Source organism: Boleophthalmus pectinirostris, unplaced genomic scaffold (genome assembly GCF_026225935.1).
Source record: "Boleophthalmus pectinirostris isolate CB_2022bp ecotype Guang Dong unplaced genomic scaffold, ASM2622593v1 HiC_scaffold_17, whole genome shotgun sequence".
Taxonomy (NCBI): Eukaryota; Metazoa; Chordata; class Actinopteri; order Gobiiformes; family Gobiidae; genus Boleophthalmus; species Boleophthalmus pectinirostris.
This window is the reverse complement of record NW_026571115.1, coordinates 23358717-23379954: the sequence shown is the minus strand read 5'-3', so window position 1 is coordinate 23379954 and position 21238 is coordinate 23358717. Positions and strand designations below refer to the sequence as shown.

The 21238-nt window shown below is 39.6% G+C and overlaps 3 protein-coding genes across 3 annotated transcripts; all 3 read right to left on the bottom strand.

The window, feature by feature from the left end:
- Positions 1–1342: 1342 nt before the first annotated feature.
- On the bottom strand, positions 1343–2979 carry LOC110162347 (pleckstrin homology domain-containing family F member 2-like). Its single transcript, XM_020927231.2, has 2 exons — positions 2694–2979; positions 1343–2325 (listed from the first exon to the last, which is right to left on the bottom strand). Exons 1-2 carry the CDS (start codon positions 2938–2940, stop codon positions 1760–1762), a joined length of 813 nt encoding a protein of 270 aa, XP_020782890.1. The 5' UTR covers positions 2941–2979; the 3' UTR covers positions 1343–1759.
- A 1568-nt stretch (positions 2980–4547) lies between these two features.
- Positions 4548–6535, bottom strand: bglap (bone gamma-carboxyglutamate (gla) protein). The gene is made up of 4 exons (XM_020927143.2): positions 6475–6535; positions 6304–6354; positions 5579–5654; positions 4548–4656 (listed from the first exon to the last, which is right to left on the bottom strand). The coding sequence occupies exons 1-4, from the start codon at positions 6533–6535 to the stop codon at positions 4548–4550; spliced, it is 297 nt and encodes a 98-aa protein (XP_020782802.1).
- Positions 6536–9067: 2532 nt separating this feature from the next.
- Positions 9068–13985, bottom strand: mgp (matrix Gla protein). The gene is made up of 5 exons (XM_020927230.2): positions 13919–13985; positions 12068–12144; positions 10929–10958; positions 10703–10808; positions 9068–9468 (listed from the first exon to the last, which is right to left on the bottom strand). Exons 2-5 carry the CDS (start codon positions 12126–12128, stop codon positions 9312–9314), a joined length of 354 nt encoding a protein of 117 aa, XP_020782889.1. The 5' UTR covers positions 12129–12144; positions 13919–13985; the 3' UTR covers positions 9068–9311.
- Positions 13986–21238: the final 7253 nt, after the last annotated feature.

Genomic DNA, 21238 nt, shown 5'->3' with positions numbered 1-21238 from the left:
AACTTCACAAAGGGCGTCATTCACAGACATCAACAGCATGATCTGATACAAAGAGCTTTTCTGTAAATCACACGCAAATGTGTCTGTGCCCCACCATTGTTTGGATAGTCGCCTAAGTTTTGTTACTTTATCTGTTTGCACACATTCAAATTACAGTTGCATTTGTACCAGACTTAATGCAGAGATAGTCCGCAAACAATTTTTCACAAAGTATTAAAATAGACCAACTTACATTTGACATGTTTGCATAGTTAGGTTTGAGCCCCTGTGGCTTTGCTGGTAATTTCTTTTATATTATTAAAATCTCTTAAATTAAACTTTAATGTCCTTCATCATTATTCCAGTTGGGAAGTTGGCCTTAAATTCATGAATGTTTTGTTCTGCAAATAACAATATCCTGTATTAATTGATATTACTTGAATTCAGTACATTAAGTAGTTCTGACAAGTTATAATTTATTTACTCAAAGGACGAACATTATTTTACTTGTGTTACTGATTTGTTTCATAAATGCTTCCCATTTGCACAGTTAATTAATCAAATCCTTGTCTTAATCAAATCCAAATGATCACTTGAACAGTCTTTTTAAACTAGACAAAATATTTTTCTTTTGCTTTGTGCATCATCTGTTCTATAAGAATATTTTAACTCAAACTGTGTGTATTATTGTATTAGAGATCATTCATGACAATGCAGTTTAGTCATCTTCACCAAAACATGTGTGCAAGGGAAATGTGCACCGGTAGAAGTGCCCTAGTTTATCTTATCAGAGCTTAAGATATTCTTATCATAAACTAAGTTGTCTTCAGTACAGGTCTAGAAACTGGTTGGTGGAGTTCTTCCCAGCAGTCAGTGTTATTGCACTTCCCCCAACAGTGTATGGAGTCATTGTGTTACAGTCTTAATACACAATGATTAGCAATAGTAGTCGATTTATTGTGTATCATTTTCTGTATACATAAAACAACAGAACAACAAGGAAAGCACGTTTTCAGTTTTACTGGTCCAAGTTCAAATGTCAGTTTGTATGACAATAAGATGCCTGTATGTGCTTTATAAAGAAGTCCTGGGTTCAAATTGAATACACAGTTTTTCATTTAAAAGAAATATAAAAATATAAAAGAATGAGGGACTCCTGATCTGCTGGTTGCACCGAGCTTCATCAGTAGAGGAGACGAGATGGTCTTTAAAATACTAACTGGTTTACAGTGTGATTACTGTGTTTAAAATAACATAACATAAAAAATGCAAATAGTCGTCATTGTGTGCTACAAAGAAACAAGAATGTATTTCATAAGTATGAGTATGTACAGAGATTTTAAAAATACAGACATAGTACAAGTTTTAAAAAAAATTAAGTGCATTTAAGTAAAGTTTTTGCACAAAAGCACACAATTCAGATATTTAATATTTCTATCTTCCTTCCTCACAAGATAGCGTAGCAGCACCAGTCATGGTCATGAGTTTTCTTCCCGTTTAAAATATCCTCCATCCACATTAAGTTTGGTAAAGTGAAAAAAGCTGAATGCTAAATAGATAGTGTGACTACACTTTTGTGCCATAGGCCTCACATTTATATTTTCAGTATTTCTTATTTTTAGTATTAGTGCAGTCCCACAGATCGGTTTTCTTCTGAGAGTAAATACTTGTGTTCTACCTCCTGACATAACGGCACTGGGACTGTATGTGCATATACAGTATGTATACTATGTAGTATGTAAACTATGTAGTATGTACACTATGTAGTATGCACAGATGTTCAGCTGCTGACTGGGCGCATGGACATGTACTGTCCTATGTCGCCCCAGGTGCCCATGCGTGTGTCCAGCCAGGAGGTGGGGGTTTCGTACATCATGGAGACGTCCACCTCGTCGTCCTCATCACTGGAATCTGCTTGGTCTTCCTCCTGTGAGTTGCCACGGATACGGGCCACCTCCTCCTGCTTCTTGCTGTAGCAGTGGCGACACAGCTTCTGTTTTTTGGTGGCGCTGATGTGTCCGATCACAGCCTTGTCTTTGCTGCACTTGTGGCACACCAGGATGCCACACATTCTGCAGTGGTGGCGCCGGTTGGTGTGGGTGAACTTGGCTTCACAGACCAGGCAGATATCAGAGGCGCTGTCTGGCATCCAGGACACTGCGTATTCACTGGTGGGAGTGAGGCCCTTCTGCAGTAAGGAGGCTTTGCACTGCTCGATGTGCTCCATCCAGGCTCGTTTCTCCTCTCGAGTGGGCGCCGCTACGAAGAACGACTTTTGGGGTGTTTGGATCAACCACTGGTTCTTCAGGTTGGCTGTGTCTTCCATGTCCTCCAGCTTGATATTTTCTGTAAAAAATGAAGTTCGGTCAGACTTTTCAAAAAGTTTAATCTCCCACTCCCCTTGCTGCTCTGAATAATAATAACTGAACAAACACTGCACAAATATTATAAGTATAAACATTATAATGATCATATCATAACAAATACAACAGTTTGGCACACCATGCTTGCAAGCTTCACAGTTGTTATTATGGTTTAATAGGAGCTATTGGAAGTACAGATTAAGTAACAAATTCTTAGTCTTTTAGAAAGAAAAAAACTGAAAATCAGGTCAATCACCACTGCAAAAAACTTCACCCAAATTTAAGTTAATTAAATGTGAATATTAATATAGCTCATATAAAGTTTAATATGTGACTATTTTAAAGACTGACCAAGAGGGATGATCTTTTGTTTCTTGTACCAGCGGCCGTTCACGAGGATGCTGCCGTATACGATCACGTCGTTGAAGAGAAAGAAAACTTTGGGCTGCGGTTTTTTGCGGCTCTGCTTCAGAAGGCGACCCTCCCCCACCAGGACGCGCCCGGGTAGAGTCAGGGGTTTACCGGACGGACCGAAGGAGTCGGCCACGGCCTTGATGCGGTCCTGGTTTTCTCGGTCGAAAGTCAGCGTTTTCGCCATGTTGATGGTGCACAGAGTCTCTCACAATACAGGTGCTGTACACGAGGAGGTGCGGTTATATCTGGCACCGGCGCACACCACGTGATGACGCACAAGGACAGGTACTTTCCATCACTTTACACACGGCACAACTCAGGCAGGTAGGCCTAGTATTCACACAGATCAAAATAAGTTGCAAAATGTTGCGTGCAGTTCAGTAATTCAGAGAATTCCCAAGAGCGAATAGTTGAAATCCATATGTGAAGGGGCATTACTGGGTGGGCAATATGCCAGGGGCGTCCATGCTTTTTTTCATCGAGGGACACTAGAACGTATTTGTAGTGGAGGGCCCCAGATTGGTGGTCAATATAGCAAGACTTTTACATGGGTGCTTTTAACAAAGTTTGGCAGATCCACTCTACCTTTAATGTGTAGAATATCTTTAGGGAATGTTAATTTACAGGTCTGACCTATAAATGTCCATTTATAAATGTTCATGTATACGTCTGTAATGTAATTTTCTGAGGTTGTAGTGGTAGAATTAATTGAATTTGCAATAAAAGGTGTTACCTTTTTGAGCCAATTCAGCAGAAGGCCTGAGGCTGAAGCCAGCAAAAATGGTCCTATTGGGGCAGCATTTGACCCTCTCTATAGTTTGGACACTGCACCCCTTTATAGCCCATAGTATATTCCTGTTATTGGATGTGGTACAACATCTCATCAAAGCACATGCAGTAGCCTACAGGGCCTATTTCATTTGTAGTACCCCCTCCAAAAACAGAGAGAGAGTGCAACTCAAGGGGTAATACTGAAAATAAAGGTTCCATGGGCAGTGTATTTCATGATAGACAAGCCTGCTGATTAAGACATTAACATTTTTTCCGTGCTTTTGTTAACACTATGGTGATACAAATATATTTATTTGAATAATTTCATCCCATTTAATTAGTAGAGTAAAATGTCACTCTATTTTTAATTTTTAAGCTGTGATTCTCCAGTGTAGTCTCTTTTATAAGTTTATGATAATACAATGAGCAACAGAGTCTAATTTTGTTATGAATCTATATCGTCCAGTTTATTTTAGACTATGGGAGGTCTACAGAGTCTCCTGTAAACTTTGGAAAACACTGGAGAGTCAACATGCAAAGTCAACACGGGGAACACCTATTTCATAACATGAGGAAATAGCACTGCTTTAAGAATCCAAAACCTGTAGCCTGTTCCAGTAAGTTAAAGTGAAAGGGGAAATGCCAACATGTGCCATAAAATAATAGGCTTGTTTTTATAGCAACACCAAATCAAACAAATGCCATAGAGTTGTCATTTGTACTAATCAGTGTATCCACCCTGATTATTGTGTATCGAGTGTTCAACAGTGATAACAAGTTTTTAACATTCTGTAAACATGCTCGAAGAAATTTGTTTAAAATATTACAACTGCATGTAGGATAAACATCATCTTTTATTTAATGTTGTATTTAAATGCTTTTTTTTATTATGGTACACAGACTTTGTTGAGTAACATAATGTCTTGTGTATTATAAATTGTAACTTATTGAGTATTTTAATCTCTCCCTAAACTACTTTGGTTGACTTTCAGCATAGTAACTATCCGCTCAGTATAAGGTCTAATACTGATAAGGGATGGGTCCATAGTAGGCGGTGTAGGCAGCGATGATCCCACTGGTGTCCATCATGTGCTCACAGCCCAGATTGGCCTCACACACCTCTCTCAGGCTGAAGACAAACAAACAACCGTTAAAGGCCTCGTATTACACTATTTTCTATGTCACAATGTTGTTTCCTCATCAATTAATGTGATTAATTGAGACTCAGGAGCTGGACCACGCCTCGACCTCCTCTCCAGCCAACCACAGCTTATCTCAACCACGCCTTCAATTACCCAGAAGCCCTATTTATAAGGCCATCCCGACAACACCGTCTGTGTCAGCCCCTCCGTCCCACCCTGTGTGTCTCATCCATCCTTCAGCCCAAAGACATCACTTTAAGGGGGGGTTTAACATTTTGGATTGGAGACGGAGCCCCCACGCTCAGTCTCGCCCCAGTCATCACATCTATCCACTGTCAATAAATCTCTTTTATCTCTTCTATCTTTATCGTATACCATCGTTGTGGCGTGGTCTTTGCTAGTTAATCACACATGTTTAACACACAAACCCTGCATATTTACTTCTTCTCTTAGACAGAAAACACCTTTTGATGTCACATGTCAGTGTGCTCCACTGTGTTTTTAAACTCCATACTCTTTCACTAGAATCTGAACTAAAGGTAAAATGTAGCTTTTAATACACCCTTTATCACTATAGAACAGAGCATTTTGAGCTTTGGGGATAGGCAGACTAATAATAAAGAGCTACTCAAACATGTGTGAATGAAACAAAACACAACTCCAGGTTTGTTTTTGATGAGGTAACAACATTATAAAATGGCATTTTGCATAATAAACGCCTTTTAATCAAAAATACTTTTATTTATTTATTTACATAGAGAAAGTGGGTGTTCCTGCAAAGAACAGACACAAGAAGTGTGGGCAGATTTACTGGTAAAAGGATCAAGGAATGATGAAGGTATGTTTATCGAGTTTTGGTTGAAACACATTCTGCAGTTTAGGAATGCTGTAAGGCAGGGTGAAGTTTACCTCTCCAGCTGATACTGAGAAAGCGCTCTCTTCTGCCTCACCACAGAATCGGCCCGCTCTGGCTCCAGGAACACATCTTAAGAAAAAAAAACAAAGATTATGAAAAGATATTAAACATACATACAACATACATGTTTTATACAGATGGATGTAGCTTTATTTTTGAAGTGTAAGATGAAAGTTATTTTTTTATGGATTAAAGCCACAGTATAAACCACACTACAATTTTTTTTTTGCATCTATTGTTGAGACTGACCTCAGATTTGTTCTCTGTAAAACCACAATGCAGTGACAGCATAAAAAAAATGAGAAACCAATAAACAAACACAATTTTTAGACTGCCAGGCCCGGGTCTACAGGGTGCTAAAAAGTGCATTGCAACCTCAGTTAAACATGTTCACACCCTCATTTCAGGCACCTAAAATAATGTCACTTAATTGGTTGCACCCCTTAGAAACTTGAATCCACAGTACAGCACAATGACATACCACCTCGTGACAGCATAAGTGACTCTGCTTTGTGACGAGTAAACAAGTTTCAGTAAAATATTGTAATGTAGACCTTTTATTTATATATGGAAGTATTGTATTTAGACACCCATAACTACTCAGTTGACATACAGGTCTACTGGTACAAATGAAAATGCTTTAAATATACTTATGGCACAGTTTTGACTGCAGCAAGCCAAACCCTCAACTAAAAAACTAAAGAAGACCAAATCTTACCATCTTGAGCTTGCCCATGTTGTTCTGCCACAGGTCGGTCAACTGAGGCCCCTGTGAAGAAAAGATATATCAGTGATAGTCAATACTTAAAAAAAATAAAGAAGCAGGCCGCATAACTATACTATAAAATGAAAAACGCAATGAATTTTCTAAATAAAACGCCACACTGACCTGAGGTAAGGTGGACAAGCCCCACCAAACAGCCCAGGAGCAGGACAGCCAGAGTCTTCATGCTTCAGTTTGTTTCTGCAGGCAGCACTTCAAAATAACGCGTCCCCGCTTTCTTACATATATATGCTACCTCAATGTTAGCTTTATAGTTGTGGGCATTACAGTGTAGCATAGGCGTGTGATTGGTCAAGGCATCTAGGAACATACACCCACATTGGCACTTTTGTCCTGAGAAAAATTCACATAAAAAGAACCCAGTATGTGCTTTGTATGTGAAAGAATGTCCCAAATTTATGCTTTTTATTTTGGATGTAAAGACCTATGGTTAAAGAAATAAATGCTTTAAAAAATAGTAATTGCGTTTGTATCAAATAAAGTTTAGAAATGTTGTACAATACACTTAATGACATAAAATATAAATTGTCAGCTATATTTTTCATAGGGATTTGGATGCAGTTCTTCATGCCGCCGGTAGAGGTCAGGCTTCAACAGTACAATCCAATGATACAGGTCAATAGGTGCACAAGCAAACCTTGTAATCAGCCTAGAACAGACGGACTGCATTATTTTAATCTGTGGTTTGGACTTTTATTACAAACCACTGCGATTTCCTACAAAACCATGTCGGCATTTGGAGGATTTAAAGGATTTGGGGTAATTGTAATTGTGCAGAGAAACCAATTAGAATACAGCAGGGACACTTTAATGCATTTGATTGGCTGTGTAGTAACGTGGAAATAATTAAGATGCTAATTTTGGTCAAAAGCAATATTTTGTGTGTGTGTGTAACGTAAAGGGTCACATTGTCTTCTTGGCTCAAACACCTCAATACCTGATCCGCTACAGCCTCTTTCAATAGTTGGAATCCAGAAAAAAATTGGGTAAATTCTTTTCAAAATTACAAAGACAGATGAGCAGCAACTTTACAAGGTCTAGCCTCAATTTCAAATTCAGGACAGTAATGTTTATTTGTTCACAATTTCAAGGTTTGCAAAAGTGTAGTAGTCTCTAATGGATGTTTCGTTTTCTCTGCGGATTGAAATACTAAATAGTTAAAGATGGACTATATGTAACTTTTCTGGTGAATGATCCACCACCTTCTTGTCTCTGTGTAGATGTTATTGCTTTGCCTTGAATGTTCCACAGTATAGCATTAAAGGTCCTATATTACGCGAAATTGACTATTGTGAGCTTTAAGCCATCCAAACATAGATGCGGTTTGTGTTTTGTTTCATTCACACACGTTTGAGTAATCCTTATTAATCTGTCTATATCTTCAAAGCTCAAAATATTCTGTTCCACCTTGTGATGTCATGAAGTGATAGTTTTCAAGTTAACAGCTACCTTTTACCTTTTGAGACTGGAAATTCCAGCGCAGAAATTATCCAAATGATTCTAGTGAAGTAGTGTATGGATTTTAAAAACACAGTGGAACACAACTCCAAGTGTGTTTGTAACGAGGAAAGAACATTATTACGTAGATCAGAAAATAACGCAGTATTGGTCCTTTAAACTTATCTCCATGGAGACAAGAAGGTGGCGCCAGCTGGTCAAGTTACAAGTCAGATCTGAGCTGCTCAGTCAGGCAACAAACCTACCAGAAAAGTGACGTAGTGCAACTTTAAATAACAAATACTGCATTTTTACATCTTTGAATAATAATAACCACAAACCAAACCACTTAAATATTTATGTATAATTAATAGGGGTGTGCTAAAATATTGAAATATCGATATATCGTATCGTTTAATGTGATGATCCAGTATTGATATCGTGGGCTGCTGTATTGATATATCACCAAGAGTATTTTTTGGTATATTTTACTAAATTATTTTGTTACAGTGCTACAGTTTTGTTGCTTGTTTAGAGGAAGAAAACTCTTTGACATTTTCACTGTTTTGATGATTAAAATATTTGTGTTTCATATGAACTTTGCACAAGACGTGGTTTAACAAAGACTTTTAGTATCACAGCCACGATTTAGCCATTATTTTTTATTGAATTGTGTTGAATCGATTTGAAATATATCGTATCGAATTGAAAGCTCACTGTATTGAGATATGTATCGTATCGTGGCCTGTGTATCGAGGTATGTATCGTATCGGCAACTTCTTTATGATACCCAGCCCTACTGATTAAATAAGATTAAACAAAGGGTAAAACTGTAGACAAAGAAAGCAGCTGACTATAAACTAAATATAATATGATTTGAAATGTTTTCTATAATAAAGTTAATACAAGGCCAGTATGTAGGCCTAAAGTTACATGCAAGAAATATTTAGTTTAGCCTGTCTACTTCTTGTGGTCTGTAATTTTTGTGTCTAGGCTTTTGTCCTGACTTGAAGCGGAGGACAGCTGTAATTGTGGCATGGACACAGTATGGAAAAGCAAACATGCTCTGTTGACAAAGTGACATGTGCCGTCCTCTCTGCAACCCTTTTTGAAATTTGAAGGAGATCATAAGTACAAAAAAATTGCAAACACGTTATAATTAATCTTTATTTGTATGTTAAAATATTTCTGCATCATGTATAGAAATAACAGCGTTTTGACATGTTGTTACAATCCAAAACAAATGCCACAGAAAGTTATCAGTAAAAACGTCATGTTCCTTAAAAAAAAATTTAGTAGCAAAACATATTTATATAGGCTTGTGTTATAAAGCTCTTAAATACAGGGGTAGGAGTGGATGAAGTGGGATTACATAGAGATATACCGTGAGTTGCTACAGGTGCATAATGATGGGTTGTCAGCCTCTGCTCAGTAAATGTTAGCTCTGAAGAAAGACAGAATCAGAAACCAGAAAAGTGGACAGATAAAGAGAGTGCTTTAAGTGTTTAGTATCGGCGAGCGAGGGCTGTTCTCTGAGGGGTCTGGGCCCGGGAGGCGAAGAAGCGCTGGTAGGCCTGCTGGTAACCATAGCGATAGGCGTAAAAGCGGCAGGGGCTGTAGTCCTCGCAGGTCTCGGCACGGCGCTCTGCTGGGGACTTTATCCTGGATCACAGCGCACAGACAGCACAGTCATTACTGGCCTGTTTCAAAACGTGGTTGAGTGTAACTTGGAGATGTTTCTGGACATAAACTCTTTGTGAAGATTGTGTATTTATTAACACAAATGGTTACTGCATACTGCCATCCACTGTCTAATTTATGTGGTTAGAGTTGCAACAAAATCCAGTGAGAGAAACTATAAACTTTTCCATTGTCAATCATTGTACAAGTGTAAAATTTCTTTTTTTTCAGTGGAAACGTGAAATGTGAAATGAAAGAAAGGCAAGTACGTAGATTTATATTTTTGTTTGTTCCTGTAGTAATGCCTTATAATATTTTAACAGGCTACTGCTGAGTGGATCTATTTTTGGGGCGTAATAATACGGCTGTGATAAGGTCACAAATAAAAATGTTTTAATGGGCTGTTAAGGAGTTTTCTGAAAAATAATAAATCGTCTTCCTAAGAAGCTGTACCTCTTCTTGTTGTCTTTTATCGCACCCACAACCTCCTAATTTAAAAACTTAAAAACTAATGTCTCAATAGTATTTCCAATTTATTGCACAATTTTGTGAAAAAGTGAGGTTTGAGATGTGTTGGGATGTGTGGGATTAAGTTAAAAGTGCAAATATTCAACACATTCAGCAGCATAAACAATAACATATCAGGGAAATCTGAAATATGAACCGCTAAACTAACACAAGAATCACATTCACTTGATGTTATGTTTGGTCTAAAGTACAGAATTCAGTCTAAACTAAAGGATGAGCCAAATTTTAAGTTTACAGAGGGCATTCCATTACCGAAAATGTCAAATTGTGATGTTTTTTAAATGACCTCCATTTACTTCCTTAACTGGTGCTCCATTATTCACTAATGTCAAATAATGGTCCTTGTAAAAGCCTGCGCAGGTGTGAACAATCTGAAGGAAATCCATAACCACTGGTGTAGCTGGAGTTTATCAGCACCACCCTGCACTACAACTGAATTAAAAAGTTGTAGAGAAAGTAAAAAATGAGAGCTATAACTGTTACTTCAAATGTTATGCTTTTCAGTGGGGTGCATCTCATTTGTACATTTTCAGACAGTTCCTCTTTTTTTCAGACAGTTTGGATCCTTGCCTCACTCCGACCTGAGGCTCCAAACAACGTTGTAATTACAATGAGATCGTCAGCGCTGCTTGTGGTGAGAGCTATTTCCTGTGGCGCTTTGTGTCATACATAGAGCAGCCATTTTTACCTCATCATATTGTAGAAGTTGAATGCGCTGCCTCGGGATGGGTGGTACGTGATCCCCCTCTGAGGAGTGATGAATGAGTTGGCACGACTGGGAGCCACAAATAAATCTGGAACAATTTATTAAAGCAAACTTAACACAACGTACCAGTTTACCAGTAATTAAACAACAGGATGCACTTTTTAATTAGTAGCATGCATGTTTTTCCATAAATTAAACTTTTAATCACCTTCAACGGATTCTGAGCTTTCATGAGAATCTATGGCAAAAACATGTGGTTAATGTCAAGTTGATTACAAACACAACAATATTTTAATTGCTGGAGTGAAGGGCTGCACGATATTGGGGGAAAAACAGTACTACGATTGTGATTTGCAAGATATGTTTAAAAAAGGAGGATTCTGTTCAGAGGGCACATCATAAACAACTCCAGGAAGATTAACATTTGAATCATGACTGAAATATGAACTGATAAACATGAATTTCAGAATAGAGGTCTAAACTAGGGTTGCACCAATCCAGTTTTTTCCCTCCTGATACAGATTTCAATACTATAGCTTTAATTAAGTATCTTCAAATATCCACTGTCAACTGAAAACATTGCAGGGACTGAAAACCACATTTATTTCCTTAAAACAAATATAAAAAAATCATCCAAATGTGTTTTGTCACTGTTATTTATCCCTCATGTAACTACTGAGTAGCCTGATTCATCTGCCGGTTTCACTTTGTAGAACCCGCCTGACCTCGCTTGACGGTAGGCGGGTCCCTTTTTTCATGTAACCAATCGCTGCTAATTGGTCGTGATGTATGTAATGCGCCGCTAACTGGTATATTAAGCTTTTCCCAAATCCCGTAGGAAGAAGGGAAATAACGTCTTTCTTCTTGATAAAATTCATCGAACATTCTCTTTATTCCACCTTTAAATCCTCGATCTCGGGAATCATTGCCAACACAGAATGTAAAGCTCTTCACTGATTGGCTGGTGCCCGGACTCACACTTCCGGGGTTTTTGCGAACCGTCTAGTGTATACTGATTCCTGACCTAGTTGCTGGAGAGAAATTAAATTGAGCAGAGGCACTACACCTGGTTAACTAGTGAGAAGCTTTCTATAAAAAAAAAGGTCCATAATATCAACTGAACCGATATTTATTTGGAAGCCGATATCCAATGCAGCAAGTTTTCCAGCATCCGCGCTGTTACTTGATTCCAGTATTGGATTGGTGCTTCTCTAGTCTAAACAAGTGCAACAAGATGTAGGGAGAGGACACTTTGATAACATTCGATAACTGGACCAAGTCAATTTCCATTTTGTTGTGGCCCCTCGGGGAGAGCGATGTGCAGGGCTGGACGGGGATGGGTGTTACCGTAGCAGAGACACAGAGAGGTGGCGGCGAGCAGAGCCAGCAGCTGTAGGAGCCTGTTCATCTTGGTGTTATTTGTCCTGCAGAGAGAGAGCAGAGGGGTGAGTCCATGCATGCAGCCGGTCAGGAGAGGGACGAGGCGAGGGAGCTGGATCGGGATTAAAGGAGAGCACCACCGCAGACTGGATGTATGGCTCCAGAGGAATCTATATGTGAGTGTGGTTTGGATGTGTTAGGTTAATCCAAATACAGGAGGGGATATGGGATACTGCGCTCAGGGTATGCGCTTTGGATGTGGCCGTAGCGCAGACTAAGGGCTTCTTAACATAAAAATAGATTAAGAAAAGTATACAGCGGGTAACGTTTAAGATAAGAGGTAAAAGGAATAAACAAGAACGCCAAGAATAAAATAGGGGTTACGTACAGTTTCAACAACCTCTAAGGTACATTTCAGAGACACCATAAACTACACTTGCCAAAACTATTACTAAACCTATAATTAACACAAGCAAACACTTCTTTTGTATTTTCATGAGTGCTAAACTGCAACAAAGCAGACTTCCTCATTGTGACTTCATCATCAAGAAAAAATGCTTGGCACTGTTGGCAAACCTAAAACCTCTTGATGGACACAAGCCATTATTCCGAGACTGACCATGTGTGTTTTTCAAATCAATATAAAGGCCACCTAGCTCTTGAGATGTTTTTTTTTTTTTTCAACAGTATAACATTAAATTTATCACCATGGATAAGACAGTGATATAACTGGGCGAAGTTACAGATCAGATCAATCCTGCTCACGATAAGAATGCATGTTTTCCAAGGTATTTTTGAACAGCAAAACATCTGTAATGGCATAATGTGGTTCCTAGTTCCCCTTTAAGTGACCTGACTTGACGTGACAATACTGATGCTGCCCAAGCTTGGTGCAGTCTCGCCAAAAGCCCTCTCCAGCAGCTGGCCTCCCCTCACGTTTTGCCTACATTCTAAACAAGCCCTGCTCCTCCATGTGTTGTATATGCATACGTATACAGCACAGTAGTATTGAACCTAATCTGTGCTAATGTGTGCTGCACCTGTTTAAACACGCTCTATCATACACACATGCGGTGATGCCATGGCTTGTGTCAAAACCACACAGCTTCTGTTTGTAGGATTTGGACTTGCTTCTGTTTCACCCTGCCTTCTCCTTCACTGTCAATAGCACCTTTCATAAACCGGGCTACACACATGAGCCCGAGGCAAAGTCTGGCATCAGTCAAAGCAACACTCCCAGACACAGCGGGCCTGAAAACTCCAAATCTGCAGCAGGCGTGTGGGATGTGCTGACGGAAGTGTCTGCAAAGTTTTATACAATGTTTAAATCTTAGCAGGAGGGAGCAGAATGTGCAAAAAAGTGCTCACCTCACTGGAAAAAGCACCCAGTCTGCAGATATCACCAAGAGCCAATATTTAACACTACAGATTCACTAAACAGCAATTTCAGCTTCAAAGAAAAACTGGCCAAGGTAGTGCTTTGGATGTTATCTCAGGTAGAAGTTAACAAAAACAATAGCCTGTTGCAAGTACTTTATTCAAAAAGAATAAAACCAAAATGCAGCTACAACCAAAAAATACTACAATACTGCTTAGTTTTTTGTTTAATTTCACCATCAAAACCAATATCACAGCAAACACCTCTTCTACTTCTAATATTACTACTATATACGACTTCTATTCACTCTTATTTTTAATACCATCACAACATCGTTATTATAAATAGAATAACAACAACAATTTACTCCATCTGTCATCTCCTACTAATAATGGTACTAATACTGCAAATGAGTACATAAGTTGAGGTTGTCCACTTACCGTAAAACTTAATGCTGTCTTGAAAATACTTGGAGTGAGTTTTGCACAGGAATATCTGCTAATTCCCCACAGCTATGCTTTTATACACACCTCCACCCCCCCACCTCCCCCTACCCCTTCATTACACCCAACAACTCTCCCCTCTCTCCTCCTCCTCCTCCTCCTCCTCCTCCTCCTCGCTCATCCCTCTTTCCACCAGTCAATGGGACCAGAGTATTAGCTCAGTGTCTCCGAAACTCCCACCACTTTTATATAAAAAATAAATAAGAGAAGGCGTTTGGCATGGGCACATCTGTAACAGCTCTGTGATAGTATTCGCTGCTGTTTGCAAGCATGGCACGGGCTTCAGACGCTACTGTGGCTTTGGCTCCTGTACAAGACCTCTGCTCCGCGGTAATAAAGCAGGTATTGTTTTGAAGAGAAGAAAAATGTAAACTTGTCATATTGAAAAAAAATGACTGAAATTATGTCATGCCAGAACACTTTTGATTGAGCCAACAAAGAGTCTAGTCGTGAAGTAAACAAACGATAATAGTGTAGACAGACAAATCATCACTTTCTCTGAAAACATAAATGAAAGAAGCATAAGCCTGAAGCTATTTAAAGATACACTCTGCTTAACACCTTTGGGGAGAAAAACAGTATAAATAAATCAGCTGCTAATAAACTCAAAAACTAAATCACGACGTAATTATGATTAGTGCATGTGAAAGGTGATTAGGACTGCAATGAAGAAAATACAGCGCTAAATTTTGACTAAATTGGGGTTACTATACTCCCACAAAGCTCTTAAAGAACAGAATGATACTACTGACAATTTTTGCATGGAGCGATTTTGTGGGATGCCAGTGTTATAAAATTTTTCAGCCCTGGTTTCGTGATTAGTCCTCAATAAAATAATTCTACCATAATACCATAATAATACCGGATCTGATACTGTTGCGCTGAATACACGGGGCAGTAAAGAATAACCTTAGTCTCTTTTTATCTGGGCTATGTTATATTCCACAGTCACACCAAAAAAACAGAGTAGCCTTTTGTCATTCCTCATGTACATTTGTTTAGGCATACTAGCACACATATGTTAAAACAATTTAATACGCGGGTCACCTACAAACCAAAAACAGCATTAGTGGCGGAAAATCATTGAATGAGTAAGAAGATGGCAAACATTTATATTCTTGACTTTCCAGGTTGTGAGTACTACAAAAACAACATCCAAGGACATGCACATAAAAGCAGACACAGTTTGGCCTAACCTGGCACAGACATGCCTTTCCCAAATATGGTAATCAGTTTGGCATAAAGCTGGACACTTAAAAAAATAAAATAAAAGTACTAGTGTGTAGCTAGGGCTGTGTATTAGGCTGGTAGTTTGACAACATGCAGAGAAACTGGGTTATGCCTGTCTACTTTAAAAATATGTTTGTGCCAAATCTGGACCACTCCCTGTATTCTGTCAGTGACTCAGAATCGAAATGTCCTTAAATGACCAATTTCAAAATTAGCTCTCTTTTGCCCCGTGTAACCAAATGTCTCCCTCATGAGAAATGTTCTGAATGTGAGTGTGAGGTCAGGTGGCTGTTTTTGTGGCCGTGCACTTTGCCAGAACTTTAGATATAAATGAAGTGAGTGTGATAGCAGGATGTGAGTGGGCAGCGCTGGTCACAAGCTCACCTGTGCAATCGAAGCTAATATAAATACAACTGCTGTGAAACAACATTAAAAAAAAAAAAAAAAGTAAGCAACTGGTGAAAACATAAAAGGTTAAAGGTGTACTGAATATATTTCCAGGTAAGTGGTGCGCTACCTGCCTGGAAAAATACACCTGCCTGCTTACGTCTGTAAAGATGTTATTACTTTGCCAAGAATGTTCCACAGTACGGTCTTAAACTGAGTTGAGAGGTAAAGCTGCGAACTCTGAAACTGTGACTATGAGTCATTTTATGGTTAGGAAAGGTTAGTGACCATTGACTGCAGGTTGGATGGGACTGTGGCATTGATTCACAGTACTGATAACATCTCAGACAGAACTGAGACATTGCAAAGAGGAATGTGTAGACGTTGAGACCAACAGAGACAATCAGAGCTGGTGTGGGTGCAGCTGCTCGACCTAAAACCCAAACAATCCAGATCTTATCTTCTTGGCCTCCTCTAGCCAGCACCAATCTTGGCCAAAGCCGGCTGGTATCAACTTGCCCAGGAGAGATTGGGGCAGGGAGGCGCTCTCCTCCCCACCCTTCCTCTACGCCTTCGCAGCTTTGCACCCCCAGCATGATGGGCGGGTCTGTTTTATCCAGCGCCACTGGCTGCAGGATCTGGATGGCTGCTTTCCTACTTTGGGTTAACTCTACCCCACTACTCTCCCCTGTTGCAAGTCTAGTCGTAATGTTTGTATTGTGTTTTGACTATGTCCTGATGTCGCGGAGGTGTTTTTTTGTGTGTGTGTGCTGGTTCCATATTATGCGCTGTCAGGGGTATGGTCTGGGGGCTGTTTCCTTCCCCTGTCCTCATGTTATGGTGCATTGTTTCTTCCTGTGCTACCTGTCTTCCGGTCCGGTCCAGGTCTAGTCTCCCCATGTCATGTATTATGTGTTTGTCAATGTACGGATGGGGTCAGGGGGGACAGGTCCAAATTTGATTCCTTTGTCTGTCTTGTACATGTGAAGAAATGGGCAAATAAAGGCATTCATTCAATGATTTTACATGTATTCAATTAAATATGTTTTACACGTTCAGGTCTTGAAACATGTGCATTTCAACGTGAGATGGAGATAGATAATATAAGACCATACTGTGGAACACTCCAGAGGAAGCAGTAACACCTAAATGGAGTCTAGTAGGTGCACCTTTAACTGCTTTTATATTCTCACCACAGACACCAATGCCCACAGTTGTAGGAGCAAATTTGGAGCCGAGATCTATATTAAGAATAGGAGTTGATTTACAGATAAAATAGCAAAATAAAAACACCAGAATCATCTGGACTCGGTTAACATGGACGTAAGATTGAAATGATGAGCCTGACAGCAGCAGTTACACAGAGAGGGGCGATATTTTTTCCATACAAAGTCGGAAAGCCAGAAACACACCCATGCTTTGGAACACGGGGGCTAATGTGTTAGCTGTATTCATTTAAATATTCGGTCTATTATTATCACATTGTCACTATTCAATAACTAAATGTAGGGTTGGTAATAATAAATTGTGAAATGAGAGCGTAATTAAGGAAAATTGTTACGCAGAGACCACTCTTGACTGACAAGTGGGTCAGTATAGTCATATTTTCTTTGTGTTTTGGTCATTTTTAAGCAGGTTTTCTGTATTTTACCGAAATAAATGCCAATTTATTCCTCTCTTTAGTCTTTTCTGGTATCAAATTGGTCAAAAATAGGGACACCTGGGACATTTTTTGTATAAAACTGGAACAAATCAATGGTTTTGGATAAATCTGCTGGGACAGGGGACACAGGGCTCAAAACTGGGACTGTCCCGGTAAATAGGGACGTATTGTCACCTTAACTAAATGGTTTCACCACTTTGTAGCCTGCTAATCACTACACTTGTCAGTTGTCCTCTTTATTTTGGCACAATTCCAATTTCCTTATAGTTAAACTCAATAAACCACTTTTAGCCTGCTTCTTTTATCAGTTTTATACTCTGAAACCCAAAGCGATGCCAACTAACTTCACAACTTGTACATTACTAGCACATTACGGCACAGCTGTTGTTTACAAACACTGAAGGGTCAGACAGTGGAACAGACCTAAATATAGCCTCAGACTGACACAAACGTGCTTAATGAGAAAGGCAAAGGTGAGAACAGGGCCATGAAGTTAATTACAGATGCCATGTACACAAATGAGCACATCGCGTCTGGACAAACAGCACATAATGTAGCAGTGTGTCTGGGCATCCTCCGTGTGGTAACTGAGGCTGAGCAGGTGTACCTCAGGCTGTCCACGAGCTTTAACCAAAACTCACTTACCCCAGGAAAACTGACCCCAGACCAGCCCAGTGGACGGGACCTGTTTTCCTTGAGTAAGTCGGTTTTTGATTCACTTAGAAAGAGTGAAGGGAGTGAGTGAGTCAGATAGAGGATGTGCTGGTGCGGGGGCCATGGGACAGACATTACTCAGGACGCTTCCTCTCTCTGCCCTTTCTCCTCCTAACTCTTTCCTTCTCCCTCCATCCTTTGCCATCTCTCCTTCTTCCTTTCCCCTTTCCCTCTTCTCTCCTTCTCCTGCTTTTTCTCGCCTTCTCCCTCTCTCCTTCCATTTCTCCTTCTCACTCGCTCCTTCACCCTCTCTCCCTTCTCCCTCCATCTCTCCTTCTCCTTCTAACTCTCTCCTTCTCCATCTCTCCCTCTCTCCTTCTCTTTTTTCAATTTCTCCCTGTCTACTTAACCCTCTCTCCCTTCTCTCTCTAGTCTCCATCTCTTCTACTTCATCTCTCCTTCTATCTCTCCTTCTCCCTCTATCCTTCTCCATCTTCCTCCCTCCTTTTCCATCTCTCCTTCTCCCTCTATCCTTTTTCATTACCCCCTTTCTCCCTTCTCTCTCTATTCTGCATCTCTTCCTCTCCTTCTTGTCTTCTCCCACTCTCCTTCTTTCCCTCTTTCCTTCTCCATCTCTCTATCCCTCCTCCATCTCTCCTTCTCCCTCTATCCTTCACCATCTCTACTTCTTCCTCTCTCCGTTCTCCCTCTCTCCTTCTCCATCTCTCTCGGTCCTTCTCCATTTCTCCTTCTCCCTCTCTCTTTCCCCATCTCTCCCTTCTCCCTTGCTTCCTTCTCTCTCTATCCTGTCTCTTCTTCTTCCTCTCCCTTGTCCCTCTCTCCTTCTCCATGTCTCTCTATCCTTCGCCATCTCTCCTTCTCCCTCTCCATTTCTCCTTCTCCCTCTCTTCTTCACTGTCTCTCCTTTCTCCATCGCTCCTTTCCCATTTCTCCTTCACCCTCTCTCTTTCTCCATCTCTCTCTATCCCTCTCCATTTCTCCTTCTTCCTATCTCCTTTTCCATCTCTCCTTCTCCCTGTCTCTTTCCCCATCTCTCCCTTCTCCCTCATTCCTTCACCCTCTCTTCCTTCTCTCTCTATCCTCCATCTCTTTTTCTTCCTCTCCCTTCTCCCTCGCTCCTTCTCCATCTCTCTCTATCCTCCGACATCTCTCCTTCTCCCTCTCCTTTTCCATCTCTCCTTCTCCCTCTCTCCCCCCCTCAGGTTTGTGATGCTCTGTTGTCCGATCCTGTGAATTCTGTCACTTGAATGTCAGAGTTGCTGTATGTGGATTTATGGAGGTTGCAGTGCGTTGCCATTCTGCACATTCCAACATTCAAAAACTGATCCGTGCTGTTGTCTGTTCATAATAATTGTTGTACGTGCAGGAGCAGTAACACCTCTGCATATTCAGGACAAATGGATACAGCGAGTTAGTTACACTCAAACTCTCCACAGACAGAACTGGGCATCAATAACACAGGCAAAACTTTAACTCGTGTTTGGAAATAATTACATAAAGTGTTGTTATATAAAACATTGGCCTTGAAGAGCTGTCAAACTCAACTAGTTCTTTCTTTCCATAGGCTCTAGGTGTTTCTAAATTAAATGCCCATTTCAATGCCAGATCACAATTATAAAAATCCTATTAATTACAAATCAAAATAACAAATTGAATTCAGATGTTTTATTTTTTCCAGATTTCACTGAGAGTACCTTATTTAGTATTTGAGAAATTATAATCAACAAATTATGTCAAAACAACCAAAAAAAAGTATAAGATCGAAAAATGTGATGGTGTCTGTTGTTGTTACTTTATTAATGTACTTAATGTAAGAAAGAAATGTATTTTGAGCCAGTTTTAATTCCCCATATAAACCATTCAAGCTTCAAGATGAAATAATAAATCAGAGTTTTATGTTAAGAGTGCAAACACTAAAAGCACGAGTTTTACCTAGCAGAGGTGGGGACATGCAAGTCATGACTTGGACTCGAGTCAGACTTGAGTCACTATTTTTAGGACTTGAGACTTGACTTGATAAAATGGACTAAGACTTGGGACTCGACTTGGACTTTACGCTCACTGACTTGTGACTCGAGAAGACTTGATGCTTCCCCTAAAATATAAATGTTTTTAGAAAATTCTTTTCTCTTTTCAATTGACAAATGTGATGCTGAATTTTACAGGAACAAACTGGAGCATGTCCCTCCCACTTTTCTATGTGTTACTTTTGATGGAACTGAAGTACTGAGATGTGGTATCTTCAAATGTACTACAGTAATATACAGTGCAATGCAGTACAATACAGTAAAACAGAGGGGACTAAATAGAACATGATCCTTCCATTTCAGACACATGACAAAATAAATGTTAAGCACTTTTAAATCTGAATTCTTTCTATTCTGACCATGGTGATTCACACTATGATCTTGACAAGACATTTAAAAAGGAAAAATTTACATTTCTATGAATCTTTTTCATATCCATTGCAAAAATCTAAGCTATATTTGGTACTTTGGTTTAAAAACTCGAAATGACTTGAAGTCAAAGCAGATGACTTAGACTTGACTTGGACTTATGAGCCAGTGACTTAAGACTCGACTTGGACTTTCCTGTCTTTGACTTGGGACTTGACTTGGACTTGAGGTCAAAGACTTACTTGAGACTCGCAAAACAACAACTTGGTCTCACGTCTGTTACCTCGTGTCTTGCCTAAGATATTTGTGCTATTTTCAATATTTGCACAATACTCGCTGGGCATATGGTCAGCTAAATTCTGGGTAAAATAACCAACAAGGAGAAGACATTTCACAATTTCTGCACAAATGTTTCCAGTATTGAGATAGTATTTATGGTCTTTCCAGTGGACAGGCCCTAACGATGTCAGTGCCTCAAATAGATGCAAACTGCAGCATCTAACCACCTCTGGATGTGCTCACAGCATATGTCCTTTCTGAGCCACCGTAGTGAAAAGTCATATTCTATTAAACTTGGACTGCTTCCTGAGAGAATATAGAGGCTTAATTGTCAGGTAAGAGAAAAAGCGCGGTGCATTTATGCATGATTATACACTCAAACAACCATAATGCCGCATAATATATATTGCCACAAATAGATCAATTTAAATGGAAGCTGTCATTATAGTGTTTACAGTATGTACAGATTATTCCAGATGTAACAAAGAGCAAATTGTGTTCAGTGAGTTTGAATGTTAAGTGAATAGATGTGAAGTATTGTTTAGTGTTAGTTCAATCTGTGGTTTTAACCTTGGTTTAGTTATTAATAGGGATGTAACGATATCAAAATCCCTCGATACGATATTT

Excerpts from the sequence above, each read along its gene's own strand:
- bglap (XM_020927143.2), bottom strand. The coding sequence starts at position 6,535 with ATGAAGACTCTGGCTGTCCTGCTCCTGGGCTGTTTGGTGGGGCTTGTC. Across the intron at positions 6,355-6,474 it reads GCTTGTCCACCTTACCTCAG|GGGCCTCAGTTGACCGACCT; the intron begins GTCAGTGTGGCG and ends TTTTCTTCACAG. Across the intron at positions 5,655-6,303 it reads ACATGGGCAAGCTCAAGATG|ATGTGTTCCTGGAGCCAGAG; the intron begins GTAAGATTTGGT and ends TTTTTTCTTAAG.
- LOC110162347 (XM_020927231.2), bottom strand. The coding sequence starts at position 2,940 with ATGGCGAAAACGCTGACTTTCGACCGAGAAAACCAGGACCGCATCAAG. Across the intron at positions 2,326-2,693 it reads ACAAAAGATCATCCCTCTTG|AAAATATCAAGCTGGAGGAC; the intron begins GTCAGTCTTTAA and ends CATTTTTTACAG.
- mgp (XM_020927230.2), bottom strand. The coding sequence starts at position 12,128 with ATGAACAGGCTCCTACAGCTGCTGGCTCTGCTCGCCGCCACCTCTCTG. Across the intron at positions 10,959-12,067 it reads CTCTCTGTGTCTCTGCTACG|ATTCTCATGAAAGCTCAGAA; the intron begins GTAACACCCATC and ends TTTTTGCCATAG. Across the intron at positions 9,469-10,702 it reads AACTTCTACAATATGATGAG|GATAAAGTCCCCAGCAGAGC; the intron begins GTAAAAATGGCT and ends GCTGTGATCCAG.